General features: G+C 40.7%; 1 protein-coding gene across 1 annotated transcript in view; it reads left to right on the plus strand.

Moving 5' to 3' along the window:
• LOC143773558 (tetratricopeptide repeat protein 24-like) overlaps positions 1-18,323 on the plus strand; it is a 222,677-nt gene that overhangs the window by 16,003 nt on the left and 188,351 nt on the right. Inside the window, exons 3-5 of the mRNA XM_077260964.1 lie at positions 3,023-3,238; positions 8,690-8,818; positions 11,527-11,648. Of these exons, the coding sequence (XP_077117079.1) occupies positions 3,023-3,238; positions 8,690-8,818; positions 11,527-11,648 (467 nt within the window). The remainder of the gene's footprint in view (positions 1-3,022; positions 3,239-8,689; positions 8,819-11,526; positions 11,649-18,323) is intronic.

Consider the following 18,323-nt stretch of genomic DNA (forward strand, 5'->3'; position numbering starts at 1 on the left):
AGATCACTTAGGATTATAAGATGCATCCCCATTTTCCTCCCCAAAAAGTGTGTCTTATAATCCGAAAAATACAGTGTATATTTGTCATATTTATTCTAAATGGTTACAGTGCTGTTCCATGCCTGTGCCCTCTCACAGCTTGTGCCTGGCCACTTTCCTCGTCTAGCACTTATAGTTCATACAAAATGGCAGCAAAATGTATCTATGGGCTATGAACAATGAACACATGGTCAGAAATGTGTCAATCAAAAGACATTTTTTTCTTTTCTTCATACTAACTTTGTAACTGTTTTTTTATGCATTGTAAATGAAGATAAAAGATCACTCACATAATTTTTTACAGAACATTGTTCTGATGTTTTGTATGAACTATATATACTGGGGAAATGTACCAACATTCCAAGTCAGCTTTTTTAAAAGAGGAGATTCATCAGTAGTGTCATAAAGTTCATTATTTTATATCATACAAAAAATTACACAAAAGGACAAAATCATAGAAATGAGAGTAGACCAGTAAGGGCTCGCACTCATCTGCATAAATAAAATCACTCTGAGTTGTTCCTGAAAATTAGTGTCATGCGAGTGTAATGCGAGTACAATGTGATTTTTCCAAGGTATGACATGAGTATGTGCCGCGGTCGCGCAGGCTGGGGATACTCGGTAGCCAGGCAGGCAGTCTATCATGGATGTCACAGTGGCAATCGCCCAACACCATGGCCCTGACCGGGCAAGTGAAAGGGGAATATTTACAGGGGATAATAGTTTATGGTATTGTGATGCCAGCTGAGGTGTCTGGCCAGGGATGGCCAGGGCTGCAAGTGGGGTCCCCAGGGGATAGATGGCAATGCAGCAAGATGGATCACTCCCCTTAGCAAGAGCATGCCCCTGGGGTGATGATGGGGGTTGTAGTGAGCAGTGCAGCAAAAAGAAGCACGGGATCCATGGGGCCTGGGGGGTCTCCTCTCCTCCGGACCCTGGGAGCCATCCAGGACAGCTCCCTGTACACGCCGAACCCGGCGTATAAGACAACCCCCGACTTTTGAGATGATTTTCAGGGGTTAAAAAGTCAACTTGTGCACCGGAAAATACCGTATTTATTTTAGTATAATATGTATTTTAGATATCTGTACAAATTAGTGTTTTGTCCCAGAATGGGAGATATATAATTTATAGATATATTATATAGATATACTACGCACTTTATTGCGGTTTTATTTCTTCTGAAATCCTGGGTATTCATAACCATTGTTATTGAGTACTTAGAGTTTTAACAAATGGAATAAAAACTGTTTTAATGGATATTTTTTTTTTATTATTATTATTATTTTTATGGAAGGAAGGAAAGAGAAAAAGGGAAAGAAAAAAAAAGTTAATTTGGATCATATATAATAGGTAGTCCCGTTTTAGAATATTTCAATATAGCTTGTTGGTTTTAATATTATACATGACGTGCAATATAATTTGTCCCCTTTACTTTCAGTGCAGCAAACTCACTCCAAAGGTTCATTCTGGATCTCTGAATGATCCAATGTTGTCCTAAATGCCTAATGATGATAAATATAATCCACCTTTGTGTAATCAAGTCTCCGTATAAATGCACCTGCTCTGTGATAAACTCAGGGTTCTGTTTGAAGCACAGAGAGCATCATGAAGTCTAAGGAACACAGCAGGCAGGTCCGTGATACTGTTGTGGAGAAGTTTAAAGCCGGATTTGGATACAAAATGATTTCCAAAACTTTAACCATCCCAAGGAGCACTGTGCAAGCGATCATATTGAAATGGAAGGAGTATCATACCACTGCAAATCTACCGAGACCCTGCCGTCCCTCTAAACTTTCATCTCAAACAAGTAGAAGACTGATCAGAGATGCAGCCAAGAGGCCCATGATCACTCTGGATGAACTGCAGAGATCTACAGCTGAGGTGGGACAGTCTGTCCATAGGACAACAATCAGTCGTACACTGCACAAATCTGGCCTTTATGGAAGAGTGGCAAGAAGAAAGCCATTTCTCAAAGATATCCATAAAAAGCGTTGTTTAAAGTTAGCACCAAGCCACCTGGGAGACACACCAAACACGTGGAAGAAGGTGCTCTGGTCAGATGAAAGCGAAATCAAACTTGTTGGCAACAATGCCAAACGATATGTTTGGCATAAAGGCAACACAGCTCATCACCCTGAACACACCATCCTCACTGTCAAACATGGTGGTGGCAGCATCATAGTTTGGGCCTGCTTTTCTTCAGCAGGGACAGGGAAGATGGTTAAAATTGATGGGAAGATGGATGGAGCCAAATATAGGACCATTCTTGAAGAAAACCTGTTGGAGTCTGCAAAAGACCTGAGGCTGGGACAGAGATTTGTCTTCCAACAATACAATGATCCAAAACATGAAGCAAAATCTAAAATGGAATTTTTCACAAGCAAATGTATCCAGGTGTTAGAATGGCCAAGTCAAAGTCCAGGCCTCAATCCAATCGAGAATCTGTGAGAAGAGCTGAAAACTGCTGTTCACAAACGATCTCCATCAAACCTCACTGAGCTTGAGCTGTTTGCCAAGGAAGAATGGGCAAGAATTTCAGTCTCTCGATGTACAAAACTGATAGAGACATACCCCAAGTGACTTGCAGCTGTAATCGCAGCAAAGTATTAACTTAAAGGGGCCTTAAAGGGGACCATTCTTGAAGAAAACCTGTTGGAGTCTGCAGGACCTGAGGCTGGGACAGAGATTTGTCTTCCAACAAGACAATGATCCAAAACATGAAGCAAACAACAAACATAGGACATATAAATGAAGCCAAAATGGATAAAATATAACTACCAAACTTTGATTAGCACTCTAACTTCTGATTTACCAGCACATGGTGTATTTTATAATGTAGGTAGTAATGCTTAGGAACTTTCTGTGCGGTGCCATTAATGTTGTTTCTGTTAGTAGATAACGGAAGAAATAGATCAAGCATAAGAACGTATAACCATGCTTATACACCCAACATTTTATTTTTTCCATCTTCTGTTTTCAGGAACACTATATAACCATGTTGGTCTGCATTATGCTGAACTAAAATATTTTAGTCAGGCTGAAAAGTGTTTTACTGCTAGCTTGAACCTATGTAATGGAAAGCAATTCTCTATAAGAAAGATGGCTGTATTACTCCAAAACCTAGGAGCTGTTGACAATGCTCTTTACCAATATGAAAAATCACTCAGAAGCCATGCCGAAGCAGCAGATATGTACGGTAAGGTATCATATTTATTGTGTATATTAATTAATGCAGTCTAGTACACTGATCAATATTTCCATTAAATAGCTTATTACTTTTCTGGTGCTGTCAACCAGTCAACAGTATTTTACTCCCATTTTAAATTAATTACTAGTTAAAAAATGAAATTCAGACTCAGAAATTAATAAATTGGCAATGAAATGTTATGCAATGCACAATTTAATATATTGCATGCTGCTATTCTTTGATGCTAAGCTTATGTAAAACAACAAACCAAACTAAATATTTTTCTAATTTTTATTTTTGACCATTTATGCATTTCTCAAACTTGTTCATTATAGTTTGGGTGCAGAAAAAGTGAAGAATAATTCTAGTGAATGGGGTTTTGAAACACATATGATTTGGATTTTTAGATCTGAAGCATGCCCTATATGTCACAGGTTGGTTGCGGAATTTTGCTAACGCATGCAGATGCCACAAAATGCTTTGAACATTGCAATCTCGCATCAGATTTTCACTGAGTTCCTGGTACTGGAATCTGATATGACATCACAGCCATGTGAATTTCATGCTGTGTAGTTGGGCAGGTCTGGTGCCACCGAATACCTACCTCAGTTCAGACTTGTCATATGAGATGCATAGTTCCCAGTTGACCTTTCAAAGTCTATTTTTCATGAAGCACTGCATTGTTTTAGAGCAAAGCATACTGTACACAGCTGCAATATTGTATCCAGTTTCTATTTCCTTAACTTGTCGGACAGCATAGTACTTTGTTAACATAGCCATGTATCATGTTACCTGACAAGTTATGGATTGTGACATGTTTGTAAGATAAGAATTAACTCCAGTACAGGAATACATCATCAGAATCATTATTGTTACAGGAAAACATTACCAGAACCACTATCAGTACAGAAATACATCACAAAAACACCATCACTACATAAATGCAGGGCCAGAACAACAATCAGTACAGACAATCACAACAACTATCAACAGTACAGCAATTTTGCCATGCAAAAAGATCATTCTATCTGATGAACAAGCATTTTTTTCAAGCATTGATTGGGTGATTGGCAGCTTGATCACACAGAAAAATAGTTGTAAACATTCTTAAGAATGCTCATTAATGATAATCTTTTTATGTAAAAGCATCTTAAGATGTACCAGATAAGCTAGTTTATAATTTGCTTCATTTTTCAATGTAAATTATAGTCAATATCTTTGATCACATTTTGCCCACCACTGTAGCAAAAGTGATGTAAAATTGAAATAAGTCAAAACATTTTCCCCAGAACAGACTTGCCAAATTTTTTTTTTAATAAAAAACCTTGCCCAAATAGTTTAATAAATATGCTTTATTTATGTTAATCTTTTCATATTTTAATATAGACTTAAGTAACAACAGATGGCTTAGAAAAACATATAGAAAAACACTATTAAACGCTATTTGTAAAATTGACCTCAAAGTAGGAACAGTGATATGGTAGTATTTGTATTGATTGCAAGCAAATGAATTGTTAAATAATTGTTAACTGCAATCAAATTAATTGCAAGCAAATTTGTGACCGAGGATCTGATGGACATTTCTTATGTTATGATTTGTGAAAATAGGCAATACACTAAAAATTGCAGCAGACCCTGACCACGAAATAGAAAATAAAGGCTTCAGTGTGTACTGCTAGAAAATATGCCACCTACCTCCCATAAAGAAACAGAAGATAGGTGCAGGGTAAAGAACATAAACAGCAGAGAGATAAACTACAGAAGTATGGCTGGACTTCCAAACGGCAGATAACACACGCTGTTGTTGCCACTTGATATTTGCCACTTCCAAAGACAAGAAACACAAATGCGTTGTCAAAGCTACCATAGTGTCTATGATGGCTTCTCAGCTTCCAAAAATTAGAGTGGGCTGTGATAATGTTATGATAGTGTAGCAACTCGCTCGGAAAAATAGGTAACATGCTAAAAACTTCAACTGACCCTGCCGGTCCTGTACAGACTAGAGATCCTGACCCTTGCGGTTCCTACATAAGCAAAGATAGCATTAACCATAGACTACATGATGGCAACTCAGACCTATGCTGCCTGAAAGGGTGTCAAGCGCTTCACATTCCTCCTAAAGAACTGGAGTGCAGAGTAGAGTGCAAATTACATACAGAAGGGAAAGTGTGCTGAAATAGAAATAAATCCCAGAGTAAGTTAAACAAACCACTAAATAGAAAATGAAGGATTAAGCACGTACTGTTAGAGAATATACCGACAACTTTTAAAAAGAAACAGAATATAGGTGCAGGTAAAGAACATAAACAGCAGACAGTTAAATCCTAGCTGGTCTTTCACTGACTGGCTTAAACTACGGAAATAAGGCTGAACATCCAAATGGCAGATAACACGCTGTCGGAGCAGAGCAGCTGGGTCAGGAGTTGAATAGGGAAATGATAAATACAAGGACAAGAGACTTCTGCTTTCTACATAGAGCAGAGAAAAGAGAATAACTTACTGGGTAGAAAGGCAATAAGAGCAATTGCAAGTACACAGTGCTATATATTATGATGACTGCAATGTATTAAGAAGATAAAAACTTTCATGGGCGTGCCTCTTTAAAGGGATTGCCCCACAATCAAAGCACATTTTAATCAACAGATCTTGGAATAAAAATAATTTTAAAAAATGTTCCTGTCCTGAGATAATCTTATAACTGTGCAATTTGCTGAAAAAGGAGACATGGACCATACAGCCAAAAAATCATACATTGATCTAATGCCACTAGGCAAAAGTTTACATACAGAACATGAGGTTCTTAGTTTAACATTCTGATCAGATTGTATGAAGCCCACTGCCACGTCATGGCAAACCTCTCTCTGCTAACCACCATCACAGCGACAATGCACCCGCAAGACTTAGTCCCCATGACTCCAGGCCATACTGCTCCACAAGCACAAAACCACAGCAATAATGGCCATTACCAAGCGAAAGAAGCAAAAAACTCACCTCCCATAAGCTCTCAGGCTATACAACAGTTAGGACCCACTTAGAGGTTCGCCGTGACGGTGGGCTTCACATAGTCTGATCAGAATAAAAACCTAAGAACATCATGTTCAGTATGCACTTTTTTGCCTAGTGGCATTAGTGCAGCATATGATTTTTTGGGTGTGCAGTCCATGTTTCTTTTTTTCAGCAGGTTGCATGGTCTGTCCCTTTTCTGGGACAAGTTCTCCCCCCATTTGGCAAAGGTATTTTTAATAAGCAGGAGACTGAAAGAGGGGTTCTATTTTTGCTCTCAATTCTCAGTCTGAGAGCTTGTGTAAGTTGATTTTTTTTGCTCCTTTCACTTGGTGTTGCTGCTGTGTGACGGCGATTGTTACTGTGGCTTTGTGCTTGTGGGGCGGTGTGGCCTTGAGTCATGGGGACTCAGTCATAAAATGAGATGCCCGCCAGGGCCATGGGGTACTCTGTACTGGGTTCGGTGCTTAAAGGGATGTGTCACGGTGGCGGTGGCGACCCGGTCAGTGGCCATGGGCGCCCATGTTAAAGGGATAGTCTTTAAAGGGATTTGTAGAAATAAGGAAAGTTCATGACGCCACCTGTGGTATTCGGTCAGGGTGACAGACGCTGCTTAAAGGGGTCCTCTGGGGTGATGTTATGGCAGCCAGATGGTATAACTTCCCACAGGTGAAGTAGGTCCCCAGGGCTCCTGTGTGTAGATGGAGATGGTGTAATAAGAAACAGAGGACACAAGGTTGCAGTCTCTTTACCTCTTTACTGAAGCAATTCAGGCAGCCACCATCCAGGGTACCGGATCACATGTGCTGGTGGTGGTCCGGCTGGCTTAGAAGCAAGTTGGGATTTCCCCCCTACCAGGTGGGGTTAAAAGCCTTCCCTCTAGCACTGTGGTGTAGTTCTTTACTCCCCATAGCTGTCCAACAAGGTCCTCATGAGGTTTCTGTCCTTTTGTGTATGCGGGACACTAACCTGTATGACAGGTGGCTCGAGCCTTTTCACAGGGTCTCTATCACGACCCGGGCTCTATACGCAGTTCAGTTGTCCTGCCGGTTTCTGCTGTGAGTCTTAGAGCCCCTCACAACCTCTGTTTTCCGGCCACCGGTGTCTGCGCTCTGTCAAGAGGTAGCTAAATTGCAGATATTCTCTTCTGGTCTTAACTTTGCCTTTGCCTCTTTTCCCTTTCAGTCTCTTTATCAGTTGCTCTGTTCTGTCTTTCCTTCCCAGGAGCTGCACGGCTCCCACTTTCCTCCCTCACACGTCGCTCTCCTCTCACCAACTACTAACTCTTCCTAACTGCCTAGCTACGGCCTAGGAACTGACTCCTCCTCCTGACAAGAGAGAGCAGCTCCCTTGAAGTCTGGTGTAAAGCTCCTATTTCTGGCCTGAAGTCAGAATGGTGTTGTATGTGCTGATTACCTGTTAAATGGATCTTTCCCTGCTTCCAAGCGTGACATCACTCTCCCTGTGAGGAAAGCAATGCCACTGTATCAACCAGTTACCTGGGGTGTTACAACAGCATGGGTGCCTGTTCTGCTGGAATATTGGCACTGTGGTGGTGGTTAGCGCATGGTGCATTGCTTTGTGTAAATGTCATTTTTTGTTTGATCTGCACTTGCATACATTAAAGGGGTCGTCGTCCACAACTTGCACAACCTCTTCTCAATCCATGTGTGTTCCCTTTTAAAATAACAACACTAATACTAACCTCTGGTGCTGGCTTTGTCCCAACGGAGTCAGCACTGTCTCTCCCAGTGATCACATAGCAGTATGACGTAACGTGATTCCTGTGGCCAATCTGCAGCCACTTCACGCTCCGCCTTCGAACATGTCAAACTCTTCCAGAGGAAGAGAGAAAACCAGCGCTTACTTCCTCCAGTTGTAAACGATTTATCCAAAGGCGGGAAGAGTGAAACAGCCACTGACTGGCCACAGGGTTCACTGCTATGCGTTTGCCGGGAAAGCCAATGTCAGCATCATTGGAACGGTGCCGGCACTGAAAGTGAGTATAAGTGTTGTTATTTTAAGAGAGGAAACATATAGATTGTGGACAACCCCTTTGATTGTGTCTCTGAAAACTACAAATTTAAGATTTTATTAAGAAAGTGTAACTATAAATGAAGTTTAAGAATAGAAGTTAATTTTAAAGTGGTCATATTTGTGGACATAGCAACAATGAAGTACAAAACTTTGAACTGATATTGAGCATTCACAATTGTGTTCACAGTTTCCGTTGACAATCAATGGCCATGAGTCATAATTGTCTGCTGCTTTACCTCGTAAACTTGTTAAATTCATTGGATCACTAGGATATTAATAAAAATCAATTGTAAACCCTTTTTCCATGTGATGCCTTGTGCATATTGCAAGAAGCAAGAAGCCACAGGATTATCATTGGCATTGCCAAACAATAGTATATGTTGTAGTGCTCAATCTGACTCCTTTCATGATTGATTGCAGGATCTTTAGGAGAAAGAAATGCCCAAGGACAGTGTCTCAGCAATTTGGCATTTGCCTACAGCCAGCTGAAAAACTATGAAATGGCAGAGTTTTACTATCTTCAGGCACATCAAGCATTTGTGGATGCAGGTAAATACACAAACATGAAATTGTCTGTAGAGATATTTCAATGCAATTAGTGCAAATACCATTATTGGTCTAAAAAGAAGAGTAGGGACCAATCCTTTTACATGGATGCCTTAAAGTGGTTGCCCGGTCTAAAATAAATTGTCTGCAGTCATTCTGTGTAGACTTGTGCACGCATTGTGAGCTACGAGGATTCGTCATTGTCTGCGCTGGGAATGGCAATCAAGTTTGCGATATGCATACTCTCGGGCAGAACAGGGAAGTTTTGATATAGATTTTGCTTTGAAGCTCAGAATCTTGAAGTTGTGGCTCTGGAAGCTGGAATTGTTCTTCGATTTATAAAGTGATCCGCAGTTTCTAGCATTGCAGCTCTTGATAAACAGCTAGCAAAGCTGTTGTGACTGGTGATTAAACCCAGCCCATCCAGAATACATGTGTCACAGGCAATTTCTCTGACATACTCAGCAGCCTTAGAGAAAAGTAAAACAAACACTTTGAAACAAAGCTGTTTCGAGGACTACTGCAATTTTTATTCAGCAACAGTCACAAGCAGGGCTGAGCAAATCCTGAACAGATAACTGCATACGGCGTTGGATCAATAGAAAATGATCATGACTCTCCCTTTAGAATGACTGGAATAAGATATCCAGAACACAGACTGCAAAGCAGAGCAGCAAGTGCCATCCTTCTGCCCTGTTGTACAAGTCTGTCTGGCATCGAGATCGGTGTAAGAATTTCTGCCGTATGATTATGGCCATGTTGTGTTCCTCTACACATTCAATATTTTCTGAGATGCTTTGTAGTATTTACTGCTGTGTGCAAAGTCAATAACTGGAGAATGAATCCCACTATTAAATGATTTTTCTTTATGAGACATTTTGATGTCTGCCAATTTGAAGCTAGAAACAGCAGGCACAGTTAAAGTGGCAGATATCCAGGACGCATATTTGCAGACAGAAACATGACCACAAGGCTTTCTATTACTGTATTACGGCTGCAGAAAAAGTACATATGTTACAAATATACAAAGAATACCATTTTTAGGAATGTTCCAGAGACCTTAAAATGGAGATTTCTGTAGTTTGAGCAGTACTCTAAGTCACCAGTAAATTTACAAAAAATAGGTTATAGGAATAATCCTTGGCCTAAGTGAGACCATTATAAAAATTGTGTCTAAAATAATATGGTATCCTAAAATGACTGTGTCACCAGTAGGGTTTAGGGAAAACATTGCAGGTCCCTGGTCCAGTTGTCACATTGGTAGTCTGTGGCCACCAGACTGGAGCACTATGAGCCACCTCTAACCAGATGGCATTCCAGGCACCTCTTCTGGTTAGCAGTTCCAGCATGATCAGGTCCTACTAATCTTTTTACTCAACTCTGGTCATCAGAAAATGCCTCCATTGTTTAAATTGTGGTTTTACTCTAAATGTATTTTTTAAATGATTTATAATGAGTTTTTATTCAAATTTTCATATCAATATATACATTAAAAACTAAATATAATATGAGAAATCTTGCCATTTTCCAACTGGCCACTATCCCTAAAATTAATCACACTTTTCTACATCTTCATAGATGACTTTGTCAGTCTCATTATCACCCCAGATAAAAATAAAATGAAAGGTAATACCTATATATACAGTGGCATGTAAAAGCTTGGGCACGCCAGGTCAAAATAACTTATTGTGAACAGTTAAGCAAGATGAAGATAGAATTATCTCTAAAAGGCCTAGACCTCTTAAAGGCCTCCTGGGAGTTCACAGCCAATTAACTCACTTCACCTATGTGACGTCAGCATGAGCGCAGTGGGAAATTTTCCCCCGGCGCTCATGCTGACGTCATAAAGGTGAAGTGAGTTCATTGGCTGTGAACTCCCAGGACCTGTTTGATGGCACCATGAGCAGGAGAACTTTCTCACACTCGCGGTGCCCTCAAAACGGGAATAGGAGTTCACAGATGAACTAAATGGTGTAGCGATAAAAAAAAAGACAAAACGCCTGAATTTCATTTTTGTGGTCAAAGCGAAATTGCATTAAAATGCAATAATGGGCAATCAAAAGATCGTATCTGCACCAATATGATTTAATTAAAAATATCAGCTTGGTGCACAAAAAAATAAGCCCTCAGCCAACCGGAGATCACGAAAAATGAAGACACTACGGGTCTCGGAAAATTGTGCAATTTTTTTTTAACAAAGTTTGGAATTTTTTCCACCACTTAGATAAAAAAGAGCCTAAATATGTTTGGTGTCTATGAACTCGTAATTACCTGGAGAATCATAATGGCAGGTCAGTTTTAGCATTTAGTGAACCTAGCAAAAAAGCCAAACAAAAAAACAGTGTGGGATTGCACTTTTTTTTGCAATTTCACCTCACTTGGAATTTTTTTTCCCTTTTTCCAATACATGATATGTTAAAACCAATGGTGTCGTCCAAAAGTACAACTTGTCCCACAAGAAACAAGCCCTCACATGGCTATGTTGATGGAAAAATAAAAAAGTTATGGCTCTGGGAAGAAGGAGAGCAAAAAATGAAAACGCAAAACGAAAATACCCCTGGGGTTAAGGGTTTAAAGGGGAAAGATACTAGAATACTAGAAAAAAGTGATTTCCTAGGTGAATGTTTGTTTTAAAAAACAAAGTCTATATTTTCATGGGTTGCACAAAATATTACTAAACTTTACAAAAAAAAGGCAATTTGTGTTGACAGGTGACTTTCTACGGCAATGTCTTGTAAGTGAAGGTTTGGGTGCTACATATTTTTGCCTTGGAAATCTGAATCAAGCTATCTACCACTACAAGCAAGCATTGACTCTGTCTGGAAAATCAAAGGTATTGTCATTTCAAGGTTTCCATCTACAGTGTGATTAAAGATTGTAGAATCAGGTCCAAATACACATCAAATCATATTTTAAAACACAATGTTATAGTTTGGATAGTTAGTTATGATGCGCAATAAAAAATTGATACACAATAAAAAATTATATTGTTTTACTGTGTTAGCCAAAAAAATCAATGTAAATACTTTTATGCCCAACAATGACAAAAGTACTGTATTCCAGGAGTGATACCTTTATTGGCTAACCAGAAAAATTATGTGTGCAAGCTTTCAAGATTTGTACACTAGCCTGAAGAAAGCGCCCCTCTACTCCGAAATCTTGCAAACATGCCTTTATTGGCTAACCAGAAAAATTATCACTCCTAGAATATTTTTGTTGTTACGCATGCAATGACAGCAGGATGACAATTGTCTCTTCAGAGAGGAAGAGGACTAGAACTCTAGTGCCACCTATTGGAAGTAGCAATCCTAACAGTCAATGTCGACCCTTTAGCGAGCCTTGTCACATGACTTAGGATAAGAGCCAAACCAGATCTCAATTTGCAGACACTGTGTTTCGGGGTACTGCCCCTTATGCAAAGTGGAGATCTGGTTTGGCTAATTGAGAGGCGTCTGACCGGGATCCAAGAAGTATTGTTTCTCCTTGCGGAGAGTGACAAGTTAAGCATGTCGAGGTGAGAAGACTTAAAGCCACAATGCTCCACTGGGAAATATGCAAATTGTCTCTTCAGAGAGTGCCAATCACATTGTTCTCCTGGAGATAAGCCACTGGCTGACATGTCAGCCTGCGGATTTAAAGTGGTAAACGCAGGTTAGCCCAGTGAGCTCTCCTGTGTACGGGAGAATAGGCCGAGATGGCTTTTTTTTCCATTCTGAAAATCATTCAGCTGTCAGCCCTCTAATGTGTATGGGGGCCTTTAATCTGTGAATAAACATTACATAGCTGTCATACAAATGCTGTCTGGCTAACATCTCATCAGATCCTCCCATAAACAAGAACACTTAACTTAAGAGATCACACGTGCATTCTCAGTTGGATTATGGGAGTAAGCAGAGTCATAACTATGAGATCAGTCAAAGAAAAAATGCTGAGCAGCACAGCTATAAGGCATAGAGCTGACCAAAGTCCATGTGCGGTGCAAAGGAGGACCTGACAGCGGATCAGAGGTGCTCGCATAGAAAAAAGTACTTGACCAAGATAAAAAAGAAAATGAGGCAGCACTCACCAGTCCTGGAGTGGTATAAATTCATTATTCAAGCATAAAAAACATCATCTTCATGGCTCGGGGGTGTGTAGATGAAACAAGGGTGTGCAGGGATAGACGACGGCCATTTCGCGCTAACGGTAGCGCTTCCACGCCACGGGATTGACCCGTGGAAGCGCTACCGTTAGCGCGAAACGGCCGTTGTCTATCCCTGCACACCCTTGTTTCATCTACACACCCCCGAGCCGTGAAAATAATGTTTTTTATGCTTGAATAAAGAATTTATACCACTCCAGGACTGGTGAGTGCTGCCGCATTTTCTTTGTTATCAGAGTCATAACTATAGTCTGTGCGCGGTTTACAGTTGCATCTGAACCTGGAAGCCTAGGGACCAAAAGATACCTTTTGCCCTTATAAGAAGACCAGTAATATTAGTTGGGGGCTAAGTTGGAAATTTTGCAATGGGCTTCACGTTATGCTCACTTCACTTTAATTACATTTACTTCACTTCAAACTTCATGTTTGCATGAGCTTCACGCTTAATCACTAAGAGTAAGGCCATGTTCACACATTGCGGTTTTTACCGCGGATCGGCAACGTTTTTGATGCTGCGGATCTGCAGCAGTCAGTTTCCCATGCGGTTTACAGTACCATGTAAACCTATGGAAAACCAAATCCGCTGTGCACATACAGCATTGTTTTTTCCGCGGCATGCCAATTCTTTGTGCGGATCTGCAACGTTTCTGCACCCATTGACTTGCATTGAGTCAGGCACATCCGCAGCAAAACCACAGATGTAAAAAAGATCTGGGGTTTAGCTGTGGGTGAAACGCTGTAGATCGGGATGGGGGAAGTGTGTGGGTGGAGTGTGGGAGGAGAGTGGGCAGAGACTGTGCATGTATGTGTGTGCGGGTGGGGTCTTGCGGGGCTGTCGGGGGTCTGTGCGGGGCTCTCGGGGGTCTGTGTGGGCTGCCGGGGGTCTGTGCGGGGCTCTTGGGGGTCTATGCGGGCTGCCGAGGGTCTGTTCGGGGCTCTCGGGGGTCTGTGTGGGTTGCTGGGGGGTCTGTGTGGGCTGTTGGGGGTCTGTGCAGGCTGCTGGGGGTCTGTGCGGGCTGCCGGGGGTCTGTGCGGGGCCCTCGGGGGTCTGTGCAGGCTGCTGGGGGTCTGTGCGGGGCTCGCGGGGGTCTGAGCAGGGCTGTTGGGGCTGTGCGTGTGTGTGTGTGCAGGCATCGTCTGATGGGACTACAATTCCCATCGGGTTATGCCTGCTGCAGTGACAGTGATTGACACATTAGCCAATGATGGGACAGTAGTAGTCCCATCATCCAGCTAATGTGTTGAATGTAAATAACCCAAAAAAAACACAAACATATAACAGAACATACAACAGAACATACAACATATAACAGAACATACAACATATAACATACAACATATAACATGCAACATACAACATAGAACACAACATACAACATATAACAGAACAAACAACATACAAAATATAACTGTACATACAACATAAAACATATAACATACAACATATAACAGAACATACAACATATAACATACAACAAATAACAGAACATACAACATACAACAGAACATACCACATACAACATATAACATACAACATATAACAGTGATTGACACATTAGCCAATGATGGGACAGTAGTAAACCCGTCATCCGGCTAATGTGTTGAATGTAAATAACAAAAAGAAAACACAAACATATAACAGAACATACAACATATAACAGAACATACAACAGAACATACAACATATAACAGAACATACAACATATAACATACAACATACAACATAGAACAGAACATACAACATACAACATATAACAGAACATACAAAATATAACTGTACATACAAGATACAACATATAACAAACAACATATAACAGAACATACAACATATAACATATAACATACAACAGAACATAAAACATATAAAAGAACATACAATATACAACATATAACTGTACATACAACATATAACAAACAACATATAACAGTACATACAACATACAACATACAATATATAACTGTACGTACAACATACAACATATAACATACAACATACAACATATAACATATAACAGAACATACAACATATAACAGAACATACAACATATAACATACAACATATAACAGAACATACAACATACAACAGAACATATAACATACAACATATAACAGTACATACAGCATACAACATACAACATATAACAGTACATATAACATACGACATATAACATACAACATATAACATACAATACATACAGTACATTCATACTTTACATACAATACATACATATAGACATACAGTACATACAACATAGAGTACATACTCACCATCACCTTGTCACCTTGATCCCCGAAGCCAGTGTCACCTGTAAAAAATATTAAAATAATAAACAAACACTATACTCCCCGATCCGCAGATATCCAATGAATACGAGTATCCCATGATGATCTCCCGTGGAGAGCAGCTGCATCAGCTGATGCGACCACTCTCCAGGGGCTCCAGGAATACAATGACGGAAGGTATCCTTCCGCACTGTATTCCTCCGCCACAGTAAAAAATAGTCCCTAGTCTCACTTGTGGCACTGCTGTGTGAGAAGTTTCCCACACAGCATTGCCATAAAGTGAGACTCTGAACTCAGGTAACTTCTTCAGTGATGCACGGCAGGAGCCATTGTCTCCTGTCAGTGTGTCACTGAAGGTCTATAGAGCAGTGTCATCACCCGATGTCACTGTTCTATAGGGAAGATCATCATGGGACACTCGTTATTAATTGGACTGCGTCAGACAGGGAGTATACAGTTTATTATTTTTCATTTTTTGCAGGCAATCGAGTATGGTAAGTATGGTTAAATTAAGAATATTAAAATATCTTTTTCTGGCTGTGTCTATTTTTTAACTCTTTCACTACTATTGGATTAATAATGGATAGGCATCTCTCCATTATTAAACGGGCTTAATGTCACCTTACATTAGCAAGGTGACATTAACCCCTTATTACCCCATATCCCACTGCTACTCAGGATTGGGAAGAGAGGGGCTAAGTGCCGGAATTGGCGCATCTTACAGATGCACCATTTCTGGGGCGGCTGCGGGCTGGTATTTGTATTTGGGGGGGTCTCCCTATTTTAATAGCCAGTAAAGGCTACGCAGACAGCTGCGGGCTGATATTCATAGCCTGGGAGGGGCCATGGGTATTAACCTCTTCCCAGGCTACAAATATTGGCCCCTGGCCATCGGCTTTCCCCCTATGGTGCAGAAAATTGCGCAGGAGCCCACGCCATTTTTTTCCACTTTTTTTTAATTAAACGTTTATTATGAAACATAGACCTTGCTATTATATATCTATGGATATATCTATACATATATCCATAGATAAATCTATATATCTATACCTGGATATCTATGGATATATGTACAGATATATGTATAGATATAACTATGGATATATCTATGGATGGATAACTATGGCTATATCTATCTATAGATATATTTAAAGATAGATATATCTATAGATACATAGATATATCTATCCATATATCTCTCTGGCTACTTTCACACATCAGGTTTTTGCCATCAGGCACAATCCGGCGAGTTTTGAAAAAAACGGATCCTTTTTTTTTTTGCCAGATCCGTTTTTTTCTCATAGAGTTGTATTAGCACCAGATTGCGCCTGATGGCCACACGTTTCATCCGTTTTTTGCCGGATCCATCAGAAAAGCTGTTTCCGGTGGACGGAGAAAACGTACAGAAGAATGTTTTTTCTGTCCGGCGAAAAAACGTACAGCGATGGATCCGGCGAAAAACGTATGAAACTGAGATGTGAAATGATGAATCCGGCCTCTGAATCCTGTTTTTCATGCATTTTTTCCATTTAAATCATGCACATCTTCCATTCTCTCTATCCAAAAAAACGGATCAGTAGCATCTGTTTTTATGCGGATTTTGTGTGGATTCCACCTACGGTTTTACACCTGCGGATTCCTATTATGGAGCAGGTGTAAACAGCTGCGGAATCCGCACAAAGAATTGACATGCTGCGGGATGTGACGCGTTTTTTTCCACAGCATGGGCACTGTGGATTGCGTTTTCCATAGGTTTACATTGTACTGTAAATGCATGGAAAGCTGCTGCGGACCCGCAGCTGCAGATCCGCTGCGGATCCACAGCAAAATCCACAACGTGTGCACATAGGCTGGCATCACACTAGAGAGTTTTACGGACGTATGAGATGCGCAAAAACTACGCATTGCACACGGACCAATGATTCTCTAATTTTACAAGCTGGAGCCTGCTAATGCAGCCGCCCCTGCCTGTAAAAACTGGGGAATGAATTGAAAGCAGGGTAACGTAGCTACCTAGACTTGCGCTGCTGCGCCCCCTGCTGGTATAAACTCATATGAACTCTAGCGTGGGAATTTTTCTTTATCTTTTCTCACGCTCGAGTTCATCTGATGTTATGCCAGCAGGGGGCGCTGCACCGCAAGTCTAGGTAGCTACTTTCCCCTTCTTCCCATTCATTCCCCAGTTTTTACAGGCAAGGGCAGCTGCATTAGCAGGCTCCTGCTTGTAAAATTATTTAACCACTTCAAATGGATTTACAGCGTGGGACATGACTGTAACAGCGGAAACCCTCTATTACCCCATATCCCACCGCTACAGATGTGCCTTTTCTGGGGTGGCTGGGGGCAGATGTTTTTAGCTGGGGGGTCCTATATCCATGGTCCCTCTCTAGGCTATTAATATCTGCCCTCAGTCACCGGCTTTCCCACTCTGGCGGAGAAAATTGCGCGGGAGCCCACACCAATTTTTTCTGTGATTTAACCCTTTATTTTAACAGCTAGAGTCCCCAAATTTTACACACATACACTTGTAACATTATTGATGAGGAATATGTAAAAAAATAAGGGATATGAAATGGTTTACTGTATGTAAACCATGTCTCATATCCTGTCGGGTTTGAGAAGGAGATAGCAAAAGCTGGCAACTGAATTGCCGGCTTTTAAGCTAGCGCTGTATTAACTATATATATATATATATATATATATATATATGTGTCTCACTGACATATATATATATATACATAGAGAGAGAGAGAGAAAGAGAGAGAGAGAGAGGGAGACTGTATATATGTTTTCATGAATATTTGAGCCCATGGATCCATTGTATGTCCGTTTTGCAAGCCGGTGAGAAAATCTCGCTGTACGGATGCCATATGGATTACATACAGAGGTTTACATGTGCAAAATACGCTGCCACGCCCTGCCTACGGATGTCATACGGATCACTATTTTGGGAACATTTCAGCATATTATGCATGTAAAATACGGACCGTATTTCCCTACGCTGAGTGTGACACCGGCCATAGCCTTAGACTTTTGTGACACCGAATATTCTGGAATCCAACTGTCTGATCTTCATCTCCCCAA

The sequence above is a fragment of the Ranitomeya variabilis genome, chromosome 5, assembly GCF_051348905.1.
Source record: "Ranitomeya variabilis isolate aRanVar5 chromosome 5, aRanVar5.hap1, whole genome shotgun sequence".
NCBI lineage: Eukaryota > Metazoa > Chordata > Amphibia > Anura > Dendrobatidae > Ranitomeya > Ranitomeya variabilis.